Source organism: Numida meleagris, chromosome 5 (genome assembly GCF_002078875.1).
Source record: "Numida meleagris isolate 19003 breed g44 Domestic line chromosome 5, NumMel1.0, whole genome shotgun sequence".
In the NCBI taxonomy this organism is placed as follows: Eukaryota; Metazoa; Chordata; class Aves; order Galliformes; family Numididae; genus Numida; species Numida meleagris.
Window position 1 is genome coordinate 24,807,264 of NC_034413.1, and position 18,973 is coordinate 24,826,236.

The 18,973-nt window shown below is 37.8% G+C and overlaps 1 protein-coding gene across 2 annotated transcripts in view; it reads left to right on the top strand.

Annotated features, from left to right (window-relative positions):
- SH2D4B (SH2 domain containing 4B) overlaps positions 1–18,973 on the top strand; it is a 127,853-nt gene that overhangs the window by 66,540 nt on the left and 42,340 nt on the right. For both annotated transcript variants that reach the window (XM_021397968.1, XM_021397967.1), the window contains exons 3-4: positions 3,169–3,316; positions 12,345–12,489. In XM_021397968.1, the coding sequence (XP_021253643.1) occupies positions 3,169–3,316; positions 12,345–12,489 (293 nt within the window). The remainder of the gene's footprint in view (positions 1–3,168; positions 3,317–12,344; positions 12,490–18,973) is intronic.

An 18,973-nucleotide genomic window follows, 5' to 3' on the forward strand; every position in this document is an offset into this window, starting at 1 on the left:
AGTCAGTGCTGGACCTGATGATCTTCGACATCTGCATCAGTGACCTGGATATTGGCATAGAGTCCACCCTCAGCAAGTTTGCTGATGATACAAAGCTGGGAGGAGTGACGGACACATCAGGAGGCTGTGCTGCCAGTCAGTGAGACCTGGACAGGCTGGAGAGGTAGGTGGAGAGGAACTTTCAACAAGGGCAAGTGCAGAGTCCTACAGTAAGGGAGGAAATAACCACACACGTCGGTACAGGTTAGAGGCTGACCTGATGGAGAGGAGCTCTGCTGAGAAGGACCTGGGTGTCCTGGTGGACAACAGGTTGGCCATGAGCTAGCAGTGTGCCCTTGTGGCCAAGAAGGCCAATGGTAGCCTGGGGTGCGTAAAAAGAGTGGTTGAAGGGGTTTATATTCTCCCCCTCTACTCTACTCTGCTCTGTTGAGGCCACATCTGGAGTACTGTGTCCAGTTCTGGGCTCCCCAGTTCAAGAAAGACAGGGAACTTCTGGAGAGAATGAAGTGGAGGGCCTCAAAATGACTGGGGACCTGGAGCGTCTCCCCAGTGATGAAAGGCTGAGTGACCTGGGGCTCTTCAGCCTGGAGAAGAGAAGACTGAGGGTGGATCTTACCAATGCTTATAAATATTTAAAGTGTAGTAGTCAAGTGGATGGGGCCAGGTTCTTTTCACTGGTGGCCAGTGACAGAACAAGGGACAATGGATGCAAGCTGGAACACAGGAAGTTCCACCTGAACACGAGAGAGAACTTCTTTACTGTGACAGAACGCTGGAGCAGCCTGCCCAGAAAGGCTGTGGAGTTGTCTTCTCTGGAAATTCAAAACTTGTCTTGATGCTTCCTGTGTAACCTGATGTAGGGAACTTGCTTTAGCAGGGATGTTGGGCAAGATTGCAGCCTGGCACAGCTCTCTCCGCAACTGCCCACTGTGCCGTGCCATCATGGCAGCCGCTCCTCCTGCTGAGCAGCCCAGCCCAGCCCCAGGCACGCACCTTCTGGTCACAACTACACATCGGTGTGAGATAGGCACTGTCTGGGCTGAAACCAGGGCACAGAGAGGGCTCAGTGCAGTGCTCACTCAAATTATGGCAAATAATTGTATGCATTTTGATACATTGGCTAAACACAGGCCTGTGAACAGCAAAAAAAATACACAGCCATGCTTTCTGTTTTGATAAAGGAATTTGAGAATAGGCTTCAAGGTTGCTGAAAAAATCAACTCTTTTGGTATGCTTGTGACTCCATTTTCAGTCGACATAAATACATTACCTGCAAATTTTCAAATAGAATGTATAAGGTTGCAATCGGACATCTGTCAACAGTTTACGGGTGTTTGGCCCGGATCCATGACAAAGGGGATGGGGGACCCACGGGCCCACGCCCTGGGAAAAGGGAGAAGGGGAAAAGGGTAAGGAGATGGCCCTGAGAGCAAAGAACAGCGGCAATAATCTGAGGAGAAACAAACTAATTTACTAAATAAAATATCAGAATGCAAAACAACACACTATAATACAATATAATTACAATTAAAGCTGATAAATCCAATACAGAGAGAGAGAATGTCCCAAAATCAAGGTAGGCCTTACTCTACTACCGATGATAAGACGGCTGGAGAGCGAGGTGCTGCCAAGACAAGAGATGGCGGAAAAAGGGATGAGGTCTCGTGATCTGCAAGTTTTTATACTGCAAGCTTTTATCTTTTCCCTCCAGCTGGAAAATGGTAACAGAGGAGAAAAGTACCATGGTGACTTTAGTAGTCCTTCTCTTCTGAGAAGTTAAGATGTGGAATACCAATAACCGCAAATCACAAAACCATGACAACATCCAATTTAAAAAATTGATCATGTCTCATTACTAGACTTCTATAAGTCCCAAGTTAACAGAGAAAATCATCCCTCACATCACAATCACACCTTATTTATGTTATCAAGTTCTGGCAATACATACTTTTGTGACCAACTGTTTTCAAGAGTGAAGCACCGGAAGAGTGAAATTTCAACAAAAATCTCAGACAAACACCTTGAGCTCACTAAGAGTGGTAACCACTGCCGTCAAACCAGACTGCTGCATTAGTTTCACAAAAACAAGGTCAAATATCCCACTAGTTTTATTTTTTTGTTGCTCTTTTTAAAAAAGTTTTCATAGAAAAGATTAAAAAAAACCTAATTTTTGATACTTACAAAATACAGAATATAGTTTTATATATATATATATGTGGCTCAAAACAATTCCTCTTCACTTATTGTGGCCCCAGGCAAGTCAAAAGGTTGGATGCTCACAGACTAGATAATCTTCCAACCCCTACAGTTTTGTGATTCTGTGAAACAATGTGATTTTGAGATGATGAAATTAGAAAATATTTCTTGCATCACACATCTATGTCCACAATGGGGACATTTTATAAATATAAATATAACCCTTTTTTTTTTTTCCCGATTGGCTTTATCTGCATACTGTTTGTTTTAGTTCTTATCCCAGCAGTTCAGAAGCTGATTACTAAAAGTGCCATGCTGATGTTTCCAGTAGGGCTTATTCCAGCTTTGGGGGAGATTGAAAAGTCTTTTGATGCTTGATGTTGTTGGGACGTAGGCCACCTGCCTCCTGCACTTAGTTTTACAATTCAGTGCTCAGAAGTAATACACTAAATATCAGATTATTCTGTATTATTGCTTTTCATATCAGATTCTTCTTGCTTATAATGATTGCATATTTAAGCAGGGATTAAAACTTCACCCTGTGCTCTGTGTTCCTTTTCGGTTGTCGCTACTAATAAATGCTCTACTGTTAGAATTTGGCAGACATTTTCATTGGTATTTGAGAGACAGTAAGTTCCCAACCACGGTTTGCTAGACTGATAGGCAAAATCTGTTTTCAGCCAGGGAAGATAGGGCATGACTAGAAAATATCCAATAATTATTTATCTAATTTAGAAGATGCTATTGCACATTTATCAGAAATTGAAAAAGTCTCCTTTCTGGATGGTTTTCAGAAATCCATTCCTTGTAGGTTTCTTGTAAAATGCATTTTAATTCTTTCACTTTGTATTTCTGTGATGTCTTATGCTAACTATTTGTTGCAACCAAGGACCTACTACTAACAAAAAATTGATCTTCAATTAAAAAAAAAAGTGCCTTAAATTATTTTTATTTTTGAATTCTTTTCTGAAGGAGACAAAAAGAAGCTGAAATTACAAAGAAATTCCGGGATGCTATGGCTCAAGAAAAAGCCAGAATAGTAGCAGAAAAATGGAAAATAGAAACAGAAGATCGAAAAGCAGCAAAACTGGAGGAGGAAAAAATTCAGGAGGAATTGAAGGTTTGCACAGAATCATATTTAGACTTTAAAAAGTGTACTTACATAGATTCAAAATTCTTGTCAGCTTCGGTGCATGTTTATTAATAAGCTTTAAGAACCAAAGTTGTGTTTTTTCATCCTGGAATATGCAAATAGCTACATGGTGTTCACCAGCACAGCTGGGTGAGTGATGGGAAAAAATTACATATCTCATTCAAAAGTATTGGGACAATCATATGGGTTATTCAGCTCATACACTGATGGAATTCTTTAGTCAGCTCTACTGAGTGAGTCATACTGGGGGAAAAATGTTCAATTGTGAAATATATCTTTTTAAGCTAGTTTTCTTGAGCATATTTGGTGGATGCATTGCTCATACATTTGACTTAAAAATTGTATCACCACATTAAGGTGATGAAGAGTGGATCTTTTTCTTACTCGACATAGTGGAAAAAGCTTTGTTTTGTGAGGTTCATTTGCCTGATTTTCATCGACACCATCGTGAATTTTCTATAAGCCTCAGTTATAGTATTTTAGTGTTTGTTTGAAATATTTTTTTCAAGATTCTCTTGTTGAAGAAAATTTGAAGACAAAACAGGAAATGGAGGCCTCTGTGTCTTCACTTTCATTTTATTTCATAATGATGAAAACAACAAAATATAATTGTCTTACTATGCAGAGAAATTATCACAGTCTTCTGAGTCTGAGATGTGTACTATGGGACTGCACAAGATTGGTGCAGCTGGGTTTCCATGGAGAAAACCTGTAGCAAAGCATGACTCCTAGGAGATCTGCAGCAATTTCCATCTACACACCTCTCACTTTCCCCTGCTGACAGCTTGCTAATGTCATTTTTCTCTTCCTCGGATGGTGATTAAATGTGTGGAAAATGTGAATGGAATCCTCACCTTGTCCCTCTGTAACAGGACAAATTCTGAAAATCTCAGCGTTTATTTATATGGTTTGATTACCAACTAGAGTCAGCAAGTTACTTGTCACTTTATAAACAGTGGGACTGGGATTTGAGGGTGGTTGTATAGCACAAAGCAACGGCCTCTGCAGCACAAAGTTGCTGATTTACCTTTGCACAATTAATTTGAATTCATAGGAGAGAACAAGGCTTTTGAAAATTGATGTCAATGAGTAATGAAACTATACCTTTCAAGTAGCTTTATTAATGTATGAATAATGAGCAGAGCAACTAATTAAATGTTCCTTCGTCTACTTTCCAGAAAGCAAAGCACTCTTGAACAAAGCCTGCTGCAGGCCTGTTCACTTCTTTCTCTATGGTTGATTTACAGTGTGCTTGGTGGTGTAGATGTCCACAAGCTCACTGTTGTTCTTCTGTTTCAAAGAGATTTTTTTTCAAAAAAACAAATGAGCAACTTATGAAAATTCAGTGGCCGACAGTCACATTTTCTTTTTTTCTACTAAGGAAAACTAGCCTTCCACAGTTTAAAAAGAGTGGCATCAAATTCTCTTCGTTGTACCTTGCTTGATGAGAAGGTAATGTCACAGCAGTGGCAGCTTCTCTGTCCACCAATTTATTTAATCTCACTTGGTTTCCTTGTTCTTTCCCTTTTATTCCTTTTGTAACTGTGCAGGGGAAGAAGTACATGAAAGATTTACAGGTATTTCACAAATAAGTGGGAAGGTACCCAGATGGGAAGGTAGGAAGGTTATACTGCTGGCATCTACCTCTCACTGCAAAAACAGAACTAAGATGTTGGGAAAAAGATGAATTAATCGGTTTCCTTATGTATGACTGCAATCATTGAAATCAGGAAGAAATGTACCTTTCATGAATGATTCGGAGTATGGAATCATATGCGGATCAGTTAGCAAGCCCACTTCAGCAGGTTTATGATATTTAATGCATTGGTGATCATCCCTCTGTGAGAATGACCAGTCTGTAGTTAAAGCAGTCTCCAAAACTGGAGTGTGAAAAGCTCGGTGTCTGCTATAGCTTTGTCCTCTTGAAGAATTTTGACTTGAGAGATAGAAACTGTCTGTTCTGCTGATGTTTAATTTCTAACCACGTTGTATTGCAAACTCTCCTTTTTAAAATACTTATATTCTTGACCTATCACGGGACTTTAAGGCTGTCTGCACTGGATAAATAATATCTCACATATCAAAGTGAATGATGATTTCTGTTTCCTTTTTCTAACGCTATTGGAAAAATACTGCATTCCTTGGTGTTTCTTAAACAGAAATGCCTTTAATTTATGACGCTAGAATATAAATGTTGACTGTTCTATATTTGCAGTTTAAGAACTGCTATTCCTTTGTGCATCTATTGCAAAGGACAAATAAGAGCCAATTACTGTCATTAATCTTTTTGCAAATTCACAGAGACTATGAGATCATAGGCATCATTTCCTGCTTTTATCAGTTGCTGTCATTAAGAGTCTTGAACAATGTACAGAGCTGAGATAAATTAAAGATGTGATTCTCAGCGAGCCAGAGGAGGATAATATCCTTCAGCTACATTTAGAAGTTAGAGAGATACGGTCTCAGTTCTTTGTGGTCTCCAAAAAGCAAGGAAATATTAATAGTGAAGTGCTATCTGTATGACAACATCAGATACCTGTTAAGTGTAATTATATAAGCACAGTTGACAATAAAGATTGTATCTTATAAAAATCCATGGGTATTTATCAAAAACTGTGCATCAACTTTAATCAACATTGTGTTTCTTCATGCATAAAAAAATATTTAGTGGGACTTTTAATGACGGTGGCACTTATAGAGAAATAATCCTTATTTTTTATCATAGGCAACAAGGGAGGAAGAGTATTACAATTTCCTGCCACTATTTTGATTTTGATTTTTATTCGAGTGTTTATGACTAATTCCCATTGGGACTGTGGTGAGTGAAGGGAGTTTTTATGTCCTGGCTGTTTTCATTCTCATGAAAGAAGGCAGGTTTATAAACAACCTTCAGAGAAGAAAAAGAGTAATTAGTGCTCTAGCTCGGGAAAGTAATAAGGACCACTTGTGCTTAGTAGACAGAACACACTTGTGTCCCATCGGCTTGAACGGGCTTTCAACACATGCTTTGTGAGTGCTTTCCTGTGCCCAGAATGCTGTGGACCTGTTTGTTTTCAGATGGTTGCTGCCAGGTGTAGAGATTAGGAATACAGTAAAATGTCATCATCGCCACTTAAAGTACTTTGGACTTCTTATGATCTAGCAATGAGCATTCTGTCCTACTCTAAAAAAAAAACAAGTTGTCTCCAAGTAAATATCAGGCATTTAAGTGGGCCTGTTGTTATCTTTAAGTGCAAATAAGCTGTAATTTCAGCTGTGTGCTCTGTGCCAAGAAAACACTGAACTCTCTCTCAGGGACAGAGTATTCAGAATGCAAGAAAAAGGCAACAGCTTCTTGCTGGCATTTTGCATCTAACTCATTCCAAGAATCCATTGGGTACATTCAATACTAATTGCAATAATTTGGTAATGCTTCATTTCTGTGCTTTTTTGATGCCATAGTTAAGATTTTTTTTTAATTTTATTTTTTCTATGTAGATGTTTCTTTAGTAGTACTGTAATGAGGCAGGTTTTTACCTTGTGCTGGGAAACAGATCTTAAAGTTTTTCTATGCTACTTGCAACGAATTGTGATATTAACTTTAAAGAAAAATCTTTTCCCCAGTAACATGGGTAATGATTGTGCTGCTGAAGACACTGTCCTTATTCTGGACCCAGCAAAACTATGGCCTTTCCCATGGGTAAGTGGGAACATCTGAGCCACTAATGAGGATAGTTTATGAACTAGGTATTTAAACTGTGAGGAAGAAACAAGCTATTAGGAGATTGTGCTCAAGGACAATCTGCTTCAGCACATGTAATAAATCTCAGATCCTTCCTAATCAGGAATAGTCCTCATCTTTGTTTTGTATCTCATCTAAAACATGGTCTTTGCAAAGCAGAGTGTGATGTTAGCACCTGCCCACTTGAGCTATATATGAATAGCACGTCCTGGGGCATATCCGTTATTGAAATGTGACTTTTACATAAAGCACAACTTCATTGCTGGCATCTGTCTCCATGCAAATGCGTGCATGGACTAGTGAAATGATGCAAACCCTGTGTTCCTCCTGAGACATTAGTAGTAGAGAAAATGATATGTTTCTGCAAACGTGCTTTCTGAGGCAAGTGGGAGAATTTTCTCACAAAAACGCAGGGAAGCAGTTGGATGTATTTCTGCTGATATGTGCTCACAGCTCAGCTGGAGACTGCCAGGTGGGTTTGTGCAGAATGCTGATCTCTGAAGTCAGTCCTGCTGACAGCACACTGTCCTGGAGTCGGGACCCTGGGTTTTTTAGATTCTCTTATTGGGAGCCGGGAGACCTAAAGCCTCAGATGTGAAGATGAGCTGTGCTCACAGTGCTCTGGCAGGTGGCCTTGACATCTGCCCTAGCACAAGGCTGACTGCAGGGAGTCGCAGGAAATTCACAGCAGCTGTGCTGCAGCAGGCTGACTTCAGCTCTCAGGCTGCCAGGGATGCTTCCTGACAGCCTGAAATGTGGAGGGAATCCCAGGCATCCTTCCCATCTCAGAGGGAGCTGCTGTAACAAACCCTCTGTGTGGGTTTTGCCCCAAGCAGGGTGGCAATTGTTCAGCTGCCCTACATCCTGTAATGCTCCCGAGAGAAGCCCTGGGAGCTTCAGCAGCCAGGAGCTCTGTTTTCCATTGGAAAACAATGAAGTGATATGTTTTGTCTTTTCCCAGGGCATTTTAATAATCTTCCTGTAGCAGAAACTGAATACTGACCTAATCTTCTCTCATCTGTGTTTGACTGAAACACCAGAAGCTAGCCCTGGCTAGGATTAAATATTATTTAGAGCTGGCTGAAGTAGCACAATCAAACACTGTGCAATGCACATATACAGTAACAAGTTTGTGGTAAATGCTCGAATGCCAGGGGCTAGATAAGATCATTTAGCATGTTCACATTCTTCAGTGGAGTTAAAGCTGTAGAGGATTACTCCTGCCTATTGAATTGCCAGCATGATTTGTTGCAGCAGGTTGGTATTTCTTGGCAATTTGCAACCATGCACTGAATTGTCACCTTCCTAATTATTCTGGAAGAGATGAAAGGATCACAGCACACAGTGCAGTCTCTCTCAGCTGCACGGCAGAAGGTGATGGCTGGAGATTATTACAGCTCTTTACTTTCAGCTCTGATGTGAAGGATTAGGTTCACAGGGAGAAGCAGATAAATGTGGTGCTGTTCTTTTTCCATTGGAGTAAGTGTGAAAAGTCCAATTGTTGTTCATTTTCAATAATAATGCACACATTTTATTCATTCTTATCCAAATGCTTACCCATCTTTCCTATGTCATGCTAAAAATTGTCATTTCCCCTCAGACTGTTGAGGGTTGCTCCCAAGTACACTTAGACATGCATTCATACGCTAACTTGAGTAAATACCATTTAAAATCTAGCTTGCTCAAAAATATAAAATGGTACAAAAAAGTTTTGTCAACTCAGAGTCAAGTGCTAACATTGAATGTTTTTGTTGTTGTTATTTCTTCTTTGACCTAAAGATCCTTGTTCCCACTAAGAAAAAAAGCTACAATTTTCTTAATAGCCACTGCTGCTTTCCTTAAAAAACTGAATTCTGAGTTCTGGTTTTTTTTAGGTATTCTCATCTTTGTACTACAAATTCTTCAATAGCAGGCTGCATTAAAAACAAACTTGTGACAAACCTCTTGTGCAATTCAGGGGAAGTGCTGCAGGTAGATTCCAGGGGGGTTTGTTCTGGTAGTTTTTGTTTTGTTGCTTGTTTCTTTGTTTTGTTTTTCAAATTAAGTTCACCTTGTGGTTTGAGATGTTGAATAGAAACATTTAGATAACTCAAGATTACCTCTATGCTGATCTGTCTTCCTGAAAGGATAGCCTACATGTGCTGGAATTTTTTTAAGCAGTGCAGTTTGGTGAATAATATTCTCCTCATAGGAATAAAGAGTAGCTGATTGAATGCTTTTTCCAAGAAGGAATTAAAAACATTTCCTAGCAACTGAAACAAGAAAACCCTAGTTCTGTGGGATTGGTAAAAGAGAATTTATTTACTTTTTTTCTGAAGAAGCTTCTGGGCTTTGAAATCGGTGCTTCCTAAAAGCACTGACATTTCAGAAATAATGAAGTGTCCACTCAACTAATCTTTTTAAGACTCAGGAGATAACAATGCGAGAATGATGTTAGAAATAATCAAAGACTCTGGCATTAATATATGAAAAATGGAGTGAAGAACAATACAGGGCTTTTCTTTCTCAGAAATAACAATATCAGCTTAATTTATTGTTCATCATGTGTGTTATAAAACCCTTATTCACTACACATGTACATCAATACCCATACTCAGTATTTCAGGTCTTTCGATTTACTTTAGTAGGATCAAGGAGACATCCTCTGCATATGTAAACTGGTGGTGCTCAGCTGAGCTAAATGAAGAAATGTTGTTTTAATTTACTCGTGGAAATGGAAAAAATTGCAGAATTCTTGCAAGGCTGGAGATTTGCATCTGTTCCATTTTCCCACTCTGAAAATGATGCTTAATTGTAGCTGCTGAATTGCTTACTACTTCTTAGTCTTTTTCAATTGTTAATGGACAAAAGCATTACAGAGCTGTGTCAACTGTCTGACTGTTCAGAATCAAAGTACCCTGGTGAAACTCAAGGCATCTGTCCTTGTTTATGCACTGTTATTTCCACATTCATGCAGCTGTAATGTCATTTTTACTTAAACATGCCGTTGTGTCATTCCCGACTGGAACAACCAAACAGTATTGATTCTTTTTGCTGCACTGGGTCTTCATTAAACTTCCACAAGTCACAAATGGCAAATAACAGTATTATTTGCTTTGAAAAGCTGTCTTTGGAAAAGAAGTTGAATTGTGCTCCTTTAATTCCAGGTTTCCAGTTAACAAAAGATAACTTTTGCAGAGCTGGAGAGAATTAAAAGAGCAAACAAACAAAAACTCTTGCCATGGTGGATAAGAAGCTTTTCTTACTTCTCAGACAAGTATTCCAGACATCTGTTTCACCACTGGAAAAACATAGATGACAGTCACTCTTACAGGTGTTAAAAAGCAACATTGTTTGGAGATGTGTGTTACTATATTGGCATTGCTTTTGCTATTTGAATCCTGGCAGGTGTAGGACAGACAACCGTCAACTGAGTACTTTTCCAGTATGGTATAAAACAAGATTTGTCTACCGGAGGAAGAAGTTAATACTTTACTGAATTAATAATTTATGGAGTAGTTCAGCCCCTTTCAGCCTAAGATGAGGCTGAACTTTCATGTAGGCAGCATCTTCAAACACTCAACAGGAGAACCCAAATGTGGAAAATTAGGTGTCTAAGGCACTTTTTGCAGGATTAACAGCAACGTCACTCAAGCTCGGCTGTCCATCTCCTGAACACACAGCCTGTGAGTTTAGAGCATGCTCAAAGTTAGGTTTTTCCTCCATTTCTTAAGTCTCGCCACTCATGTTTGTATTTTCTATTAAAATAGACCATGTATTGTGTTGGTCATGCTGTGAATCCTTCTGAGCTGAAAATTATGAAGATATCTAGCATACCACATTGGTTTTCAAAATTGGGAGGTATGGCCTTCCACAGAGTTCACAGTGCACAAATAGGGTGTAAAGGAAGCTAAATATATCTGATTCCCCTTTGAAAGGAGGAGCAATCTCATCTGAACGTAGTTTGAGACTTTGCATCCCACCATGTCTTAAGAAAAAAAAGAAATAACTGATGCAAAGCCCTGTAGTTAAGAACAGCTTGCTGAAATATATCAGCTTGGATAATCGATCAGACATGTTGGTGCATTTAAGAAAGTTGTTTTCCAGTTTAATCCTGTTTTTTTTTCTTTCTCTGTGCTGACTATTGCCTGTCTCATTGCAATAAAACATTAAAATCCCACCCAAAAGGAAAAAGTTAGGAAAATGGAAAGATTTTATGAAATCCCACTTATGGCCTTTCACACAAAAAAAAACCCAACAAAAACCCACACAACTGTTTAAGGAAGACTGAACCATCTCACCCAAGCTCCTAATGTAAAGTGTGGCTTCACCATAGTTTATTCAGCTGGATCAGTTGCTTAACTGTAAACATCTGATAACAGTTTACAATAACTGACAATCTACCTGGGCTTCACTTCTGGTTTAGGTTGAGTTTAGATGGGTTAGTAATTCAGGGTGATTTTAGTCAAAGAGTACTAATGAAATTCTTCTGCATAAGTTTCTTATCAGTGAGGTGATTGTGATTTTTCCATTATTCATTCAAGACCTCTGTTCTTAATGAAATATTTTTTTACACAGCATAAACTTCAGATTTGTAGTCTTATTAGTTCAACAAAATAAATTTACTTCTCTTCATAAGGTAATAGTGAAAAATATTAAAAAACAGATGGGGATTTCTGTTCCTGCACTAGTTAAGCACCTCAGTTATTGATAGTATGTAGAAGGGCAGCCATAATATTACTCTATCAGGTTTCCATCTCCTTGATGGTCTTCTTGCACAGGAAATTTTTTTGTGTGTGTTAATTTAAGTTACATTTTGCAAAGTAATTAGTGTATGCTGGGGGATCTGGCTTTTCTTCTGGAATGTAATGGTCTTTGTATTTGGAGAACATTATTCTCTGTGTTGGTTGCTAAAGTAAGAACGCTATTAAATCTGATTCTGAATTGTACAGATCCTAGAGAAGATGTGTATAAAGCTTGAGTGAGAGTGATGCCTTCAGCAGGACTATGTGCGTACTGAAAACAAGAGCACTACTTCTGAATTGTAGGATAGTACAAGCTCTGGTGGAAAACACGTTTTCCTTATAAATTTCAGATCTTAGATTCTTTTAAGTTCCTTATTGCTGTGGTTTCTGTTATGCCTACTGGAGACAGGTGAGAAACTCTTAAGTCAAAAGAAACAGGGATTTCTTCAAGGTACCATAGCTACTCTGGTCAGAAACAACTGAAGCAGTGTCCTAACTTTTGGCACATTCTTCAGCTTTAGTCATCTCTGTTTTGCTTCATTTTGCTTAGAAAAGAGAAGAAGAGGAAAGACAAAAGGGTGAAGAACAAATAAGGCAGCAGGAGGAAATCCGAGCAAAAGAGCTGTATTTGAGCCTCAAGCAAGCTCAGCAGCACAGTCAACACAGTGATGATGACCAGGAGTGGGAGGAACAGTGTGAGTAAAACTCCTTTCACAGGATTCCTGTATTTCCAAAAGACTTCTGTTTGCTTTTAGAATGAGAAGAGGTGTTGTAACAAATCTCTTATACCTAGAGCAATGCAAAATGCTGTATTATTTTTCAGGAAATCACAAACTTATCTTACAAGTGAAAGTTTCTATGAGCTTACCAGTTTCATGTTTCTGAATAAGAATCCATGTCAATGTCTTAGAAAAAATGTATCAATAACAATGACTGGACACACTTATTCAGATACCTTGTCCTCAGCTATCTCTGAAGAGGTAAAAGCTGTCTTCATCTGTATTTTAATTCCTCCCATATGGTAATGGGATCAAGCTATGATTTCAGCACTTCATTTTGAAGGATTACAATAGGTAATACTTAGATTGTTTCCCTGAGAAAAATGCTCATGGAAATGCTCTCACTGTATGGAGTCTGTTTCTTCTTAGCCACTCTGAAATTATTTATTGTCATTTTTGTGATTAATTTAAAAATATAGTCATGTTTTTTTTAAAGACTATAAGGAACAGAACAAGCACATATGACTCTATGTGTACATATATTGTAGGTATAAGGCTTTAATATGTTGCTGTAGGTCTACTTTATCTGGAGTCTATTGTAAAACTAACTGTAGAAGTAGAAAATTTGCATTTTTGTTGGAGGAAGAATATGTTTATTTCCTGCTGTGATATCGGTTTGATTACTGTGCAGAAAATGTGATGTTTGGAATGTTATAGCTCATGCGGGGATATTCTATTAATTATATACAGCCCAAAGTTTAATCAACTAATACTGAAAATAGAGCTTTATGGAACTGACAAATAGCATGTGTATTACGTGAAATGCCTTGTGAAGTAGGAAAAAATAGTGCTGAAGTGTTTCAAAATATGCAGTCAGTTTATTTTATGGTGTTGGTAATCACTTCAGGAGTTCCTGAAGACTAGTTACTGAGGTTCTATTCCCTGAGATTGATGTGACAGTGAATCTTTCTACCAAAATGAATTAAATTTATATAAGATACACTGGTGCCATTTTCCAAGGTGGTAGCAGGCTATGCTTATTTTTGATCAATAAAACCTCTGCATATTACGCTGTCAATAAAGAAAAGGTAATGATTCCTAAATTACCTAAATCTAGGTGTGGGTATTTATTCTGAAAGGCAAACTGTAGCTTTCTATGCTTGGAGTAAATTAGGTCAGAAATAGTCGTTAGTTTTGTAGAAAATCAGATTTTGTCAATTAGCATCAGCTAGCAACATAGTTGGATGGCATTATGTACTTAAATATTTCTTTGATGGTAGATAAGAAAAGAAAATACATCTGCAACCATGTTATGAAGAAAAGTCCAGCCTATTTTTGTACTGAGAATGACAACAAAAAATACTATAAACATTACTAATAAAATATAGAATTTTCTTACTGTTGCAATTATTTTACTTTGACGCATTGAAGAGAGAACTGAGGTTTTTGAAACTGTTTCGGTTTTCTCAAGGAATGCTGGTTGTACAGGGACAGATATCAGAAATGCAACAAAGGAATTATGGGAAGAGGCAGAGAGAAAAGAAGCTATGAAAGGCTTTGACCATTTCTGTGTTGGCATTCGGTGTCAGTCAAAAAAATCATATCATCGTCATCATATGTTGACTGACATAATTGGTATTTTTTCTTATGTCACCTTTGCTTGGAGTATTCTATTTGTTTTGAAGGAATTCTAAATTACCGGTCCATCCTTTGTCACCCTCACTCTATGTACTTCATTACCTGTATAGATGTATGCTGGTGCTCAGAACAGTGACTGACTGCAGCTCAGATAATTTTGAGATACCAAGCGTAATAACCAAAAACAGTGCTGCTGTGGCAAAACAAAAGGTCAGCACGGTCTGGCTGGCTGCACCATGGTTGAGGTTTGCAGCCTGCTATAAATTCTGTGCTGTCAGAGTTTATGCTGTTATCAGGAATTGATTTAGCATTAAACTAACTGCAGACTAATGGCTGGAGCATATCATATCTTTGTTTATCCTCTTATGCTTATCTAATTGTCTCAATTTATCCCAGTTGATTTCAGGGTTAGAACTGCGTTCCTTTAGCAAAAAGCTGTGACAGTTTAAGATATGAAGATGTAGTGTCCGGTGCCTTAGCTGAAACCAGTTCCTGGGCTGGTTTAAACTCTGCCATCACACCACGTTGAGCTTCCTGAGTAATGTTCACATCTTTTGTTCCCTTTGCCGAAACATCAGAACCTTCAGCAGACAGGCAGCAACATATATTTGGAAGTGGAAACGTGTTAAATCGCTAGGGAATGAGCTAGTGCTCAGGTTCACCGGACTTCTCACTTTTAAATTCAGTTCAAATGACATCTTTTTTTCCCCCTTTTTATGGCAGTCCTTTCATCGTGTCTTCGTATATTTCTTTAACACACCAAGAGGAAATTTAGTCAAGATGGGCAAAGCTATCCATTTCTCATCTTTCCTGAGCAAGAAATAAATGCATGAATACATGAGAGAGGTCTAAGCAGCAATAACATTAACATCTTTTGTCTCCTGCACATCTGCAGTGGAGACTATATTGCCCATTAGGAACAAGGCCAAGCTCCTTTGTGTCTTATGTCCTTGTAGTCAGCCCTTCATATTCAACAGTGCTGGGGTCAGTACTGAAGAGGAACAGCAGTGCTAGTGCAGCTATTGTGGAGAGCAAATGTAGCAATGATATTGATGACACTAGTAATTTATTTAGTAGATGAAATTTAGAATGTGATGACGATTCTTCTCTCCTCATCACATTATCCCTCAGCTGTTTACTGCCAAAGCAATAAGCAAAGTGTTGCTAATATTAGTTTCTATTGTTCTGTTCAGTTTGCTTCTGTGGTTTGCTTGATTGTGCCAAATAACAATAAAATCCCATAGAACTGCTGTGTTAATTGAAATAGATAATTTTAGTGCTTTTTAATATAATAAATGACAAATGTGGAATAACTTGGGAAAGCACCGCTTCAGGGAAAAAATGATTTAGAAGCAATTATAATATGTGTTGGGGTACTATAGAGAGCAGCTGCAAGTTAATATATGGAGTATATAGGTTGGCAAATGAGAAGACAAATAGTAGGAAAGAATGATTCAAAAAGTCCATTGTCCAAAGCTCTTATTCTGTGAAACTGAGAAGTGAGGACAAAGGCTTAAGCTTGGATGGAAGAGCATATGTATTCTGATTGGTTTTGAATCTTTCTACACGCTGGTCTGTTTTGTATGTTTCTAGAATATTCAAGAAACAATACTCTGTGCCATGCTCTTTGAGTGTGACTCTGTTATGTGACAGCAGAAAGGAGGGTTTTATGCTACATATTATGAAAACTTGTAGCAAAAGGACTCCTCTGCTTGAATAGTGCAAAAGGCATTCTGTTAGTACACTGCCAACCTCCTGCAAACTGCATCAAGGAAAGAAATGCCTGGATACTGTCTGACCAGCTGTACTCATCTGCAGACAGATATTAAGCCTGAAAAAATTCAAACAGATTTGAGTGACTTGCTCTGTTCATATTCTTACATCTTTTCTGAAGCACCCACCTTTCGTCTCTCTTGGAAATGAGACACCAGGCTGATCTGATAGAACTTATTTTATATTTTTATGTTCTACAAAAAACTGTGCCTATGAACTTTTTTTTTTTGAGTTTTGAAGGATTTTGTGTTCTTACCTTCCACAGAAGCTCAAGTGAATGAATTTACTGGCAGAAACATTTGATAAAATGCCGATTTTTAAAGCAAACAGCTCCCAGTTCAGCTATGCATTAAATAAGCAAGTGCTCAACCTTAAGTATGTGCTCAGTGAACATCAATAGATCTCAGAGTGCACTGCTGAATAGAGATGGGATTATTCACATGCTTTCAGATAAAAAGATTGCTGAAGTCAAGCCCTGTTACAGAATATTTGTGGGAAATTATTTCCCAATTAGGAAACAGAAAACACTGTGTGATTTGTGTCTGCACTCAGAAAATCTGAAGATCGAATTTTATTTATCAAGTACTCATTTTGGATTACTCATAAACAAGCTTTCAAGAATAATTAACAAGGGTAAAACTTGCTTAAAAAAGAACACAAATTCGTGGCATGTTTTTTCTGCTTTCACATGTCTCCAACTGTAATACACAACTCTTCAAAATCACAAAATATCTTACAGATAATGGTGAGTTCCTAGTCTCACAAGTGATGTGCCTCACTGACTGAGCACAGCACAAATTAATCTTCATCTGGGTTAAAAGATTTGGTATTACAATTTTGCCAGGATACAAATAAGGATTTCCCAATCCTAACTGAAAATATGAAAGACAGTGTTGCATTTTGACTCAAAAGATAATTTAGTTTGATAGAGAGAAATTATAGGTTCTCAAAAAGTCTTCAAGATAGAGCAAACTCAAATTAAGGCCACATATAAACAGATCAGCATTTCTACACAAATTATAGTGTAATCAGGGCAAAAGTATGCTTAATTTCACCTGAGCTGGAGGAGGATGAACCTGTTCTTGTTCTTTGTTCTTGACCAACATCTGAAGAGAAACCTGTTGGTGGAGGTGGACTCATGGGACTTGGCTGAATGATAAATTTCCTGTGCAAACTTGCCAAATCAATCAAATTCCTCCTTTCCCAGTCTTGAAATTTTTCTGATGTTATTCTGTAATGTAAATTTGTAGTAATTCTTGATGCTAAATAGATACCCGCAGTGATGATTGAGATATTTTTGAGGACAGGAGATATTTAAGTATCTAGTCTCCTTACAGAAAAATACTGATTATTGAATGTCGTTGCTTTGCCTAGGGGTCATGCCAAAATTACTTTCACTGTAAAAGTGTCCTCTGACAGCTAGTCAATAATTTAGATCATGGATTAAGGGACCTTATACATCCCTCTGTTCCGTGATGCAATTCTTCTGACACTTCAGCTGGAGAATTTTAATGAAAATTCTTCATCATGTGAAAGAGATGCCTATATTATATGTGTGAATATATATACATGCAAGCTTATGAATACCTTTATTCATAGATATCTGACTACAGCCTTCCCTATTCCTACACATATATAGATGAATATTCATATATATGTACATGTACATTTATCTATATATGTAGGGATAGGCAAGGCCGCACATCAGGTATCCTTTCAAAATTTTCTCTGAATATTGATGTTTGACAGTTGAAAAATATGTTCTTTCTTCCCATTATTTTGTAATAAGAAACATTTAAATATGATACTGGTTGGAAAAATGTAGTTTGGGTCACAGGTTTCTGGTGGTATAGATATATTAGCTAGCAAAAAGACAGTGGGAATGTCTCTTGAAGAACAAATCTCTTGCTGAGGAAAGTTGGGCATGAAGACACCTTACATTTTTCCTTACCAATCAGTCTGCACGTCAGTAGAAAGGAATCCTCAAAAGCTCCAGACAGCCTGCCCTCAATCTGTATACTGTTTGTAATGAACAATGACTGGTTTCTAAATGTCCTGCCCAGCTGTGTTGTACTCATCTTCCTTGCTCTCTCATATTGCTGCAAACACAATGTCCACATTTAAAGCAATCATTGCTCAGTGGCTTTACAAAGGATAAATCCCAAAAATGTTATAACTAGTACACTTAACGTATTGAAGTAGCGTATTTAGATAAGATTATCTACCCTTAAAAATAATGACCTGTAAGCTAAATAGTAGAATACTGTACTCAGTTTTCTGCTCTATATGGCTGTTTCTTACTGCATTTAGCTAAAATGACAGTATGTGTATTTAAGTGAAAATATATGGAAGTTGTATGCATGGGAAATAACTATGACTTATTTATTATTCTGTCTTGATTAATTTTTAGTTCTATATACCTTTCTACCTATAATAATATTTTATAACTAAACTTAGAGGTCTTCTCACATTTCTTCATTTGCCTAGAATGTTTTATTTTGTTTCATTTTCTGTTAAGCACTTTTATTTCTTGATTCCATTAAACCTTTTCATAATTCAGACAAATCTATTTAAACCTGTGCTTGCTGTAAATCAGGAGTGTAAACCAGAGGCATGCAGACAGCCTAATGAAATGCAGCTGTCGGGTATTATATCATGCATTCCAAGTCACAGGTACAATCACAGCAGAGTAAGAAATAGTGTGTGCACTTTATGAATTGGGTATGATCTGAGCCAGGATAGTCATGGCAGGATTGATAATTGCTACCGGAGGCAATAGCTTGCTGCTTTAATATTTGCTTCACTGGATGTTAAAGGTTTGTTTTGCACTGGAATAATTTTCCTGCCTGAAGTTATTTACGTCTGAAAAAATAATCAAAATGGGGCTTGAGGCACCAGGAAAGAGCAGATAGATGACAAATATTTGCATATTCTTAGTGCATTTAAATCGTGCATTTAAAAATAAAAATTAACCCCATTTTGACAAGGGGATTGTTAGTACACTATTTTTCAAATAAAGAAGCTTTAGTGAAAGATGTGTGATCTGCAA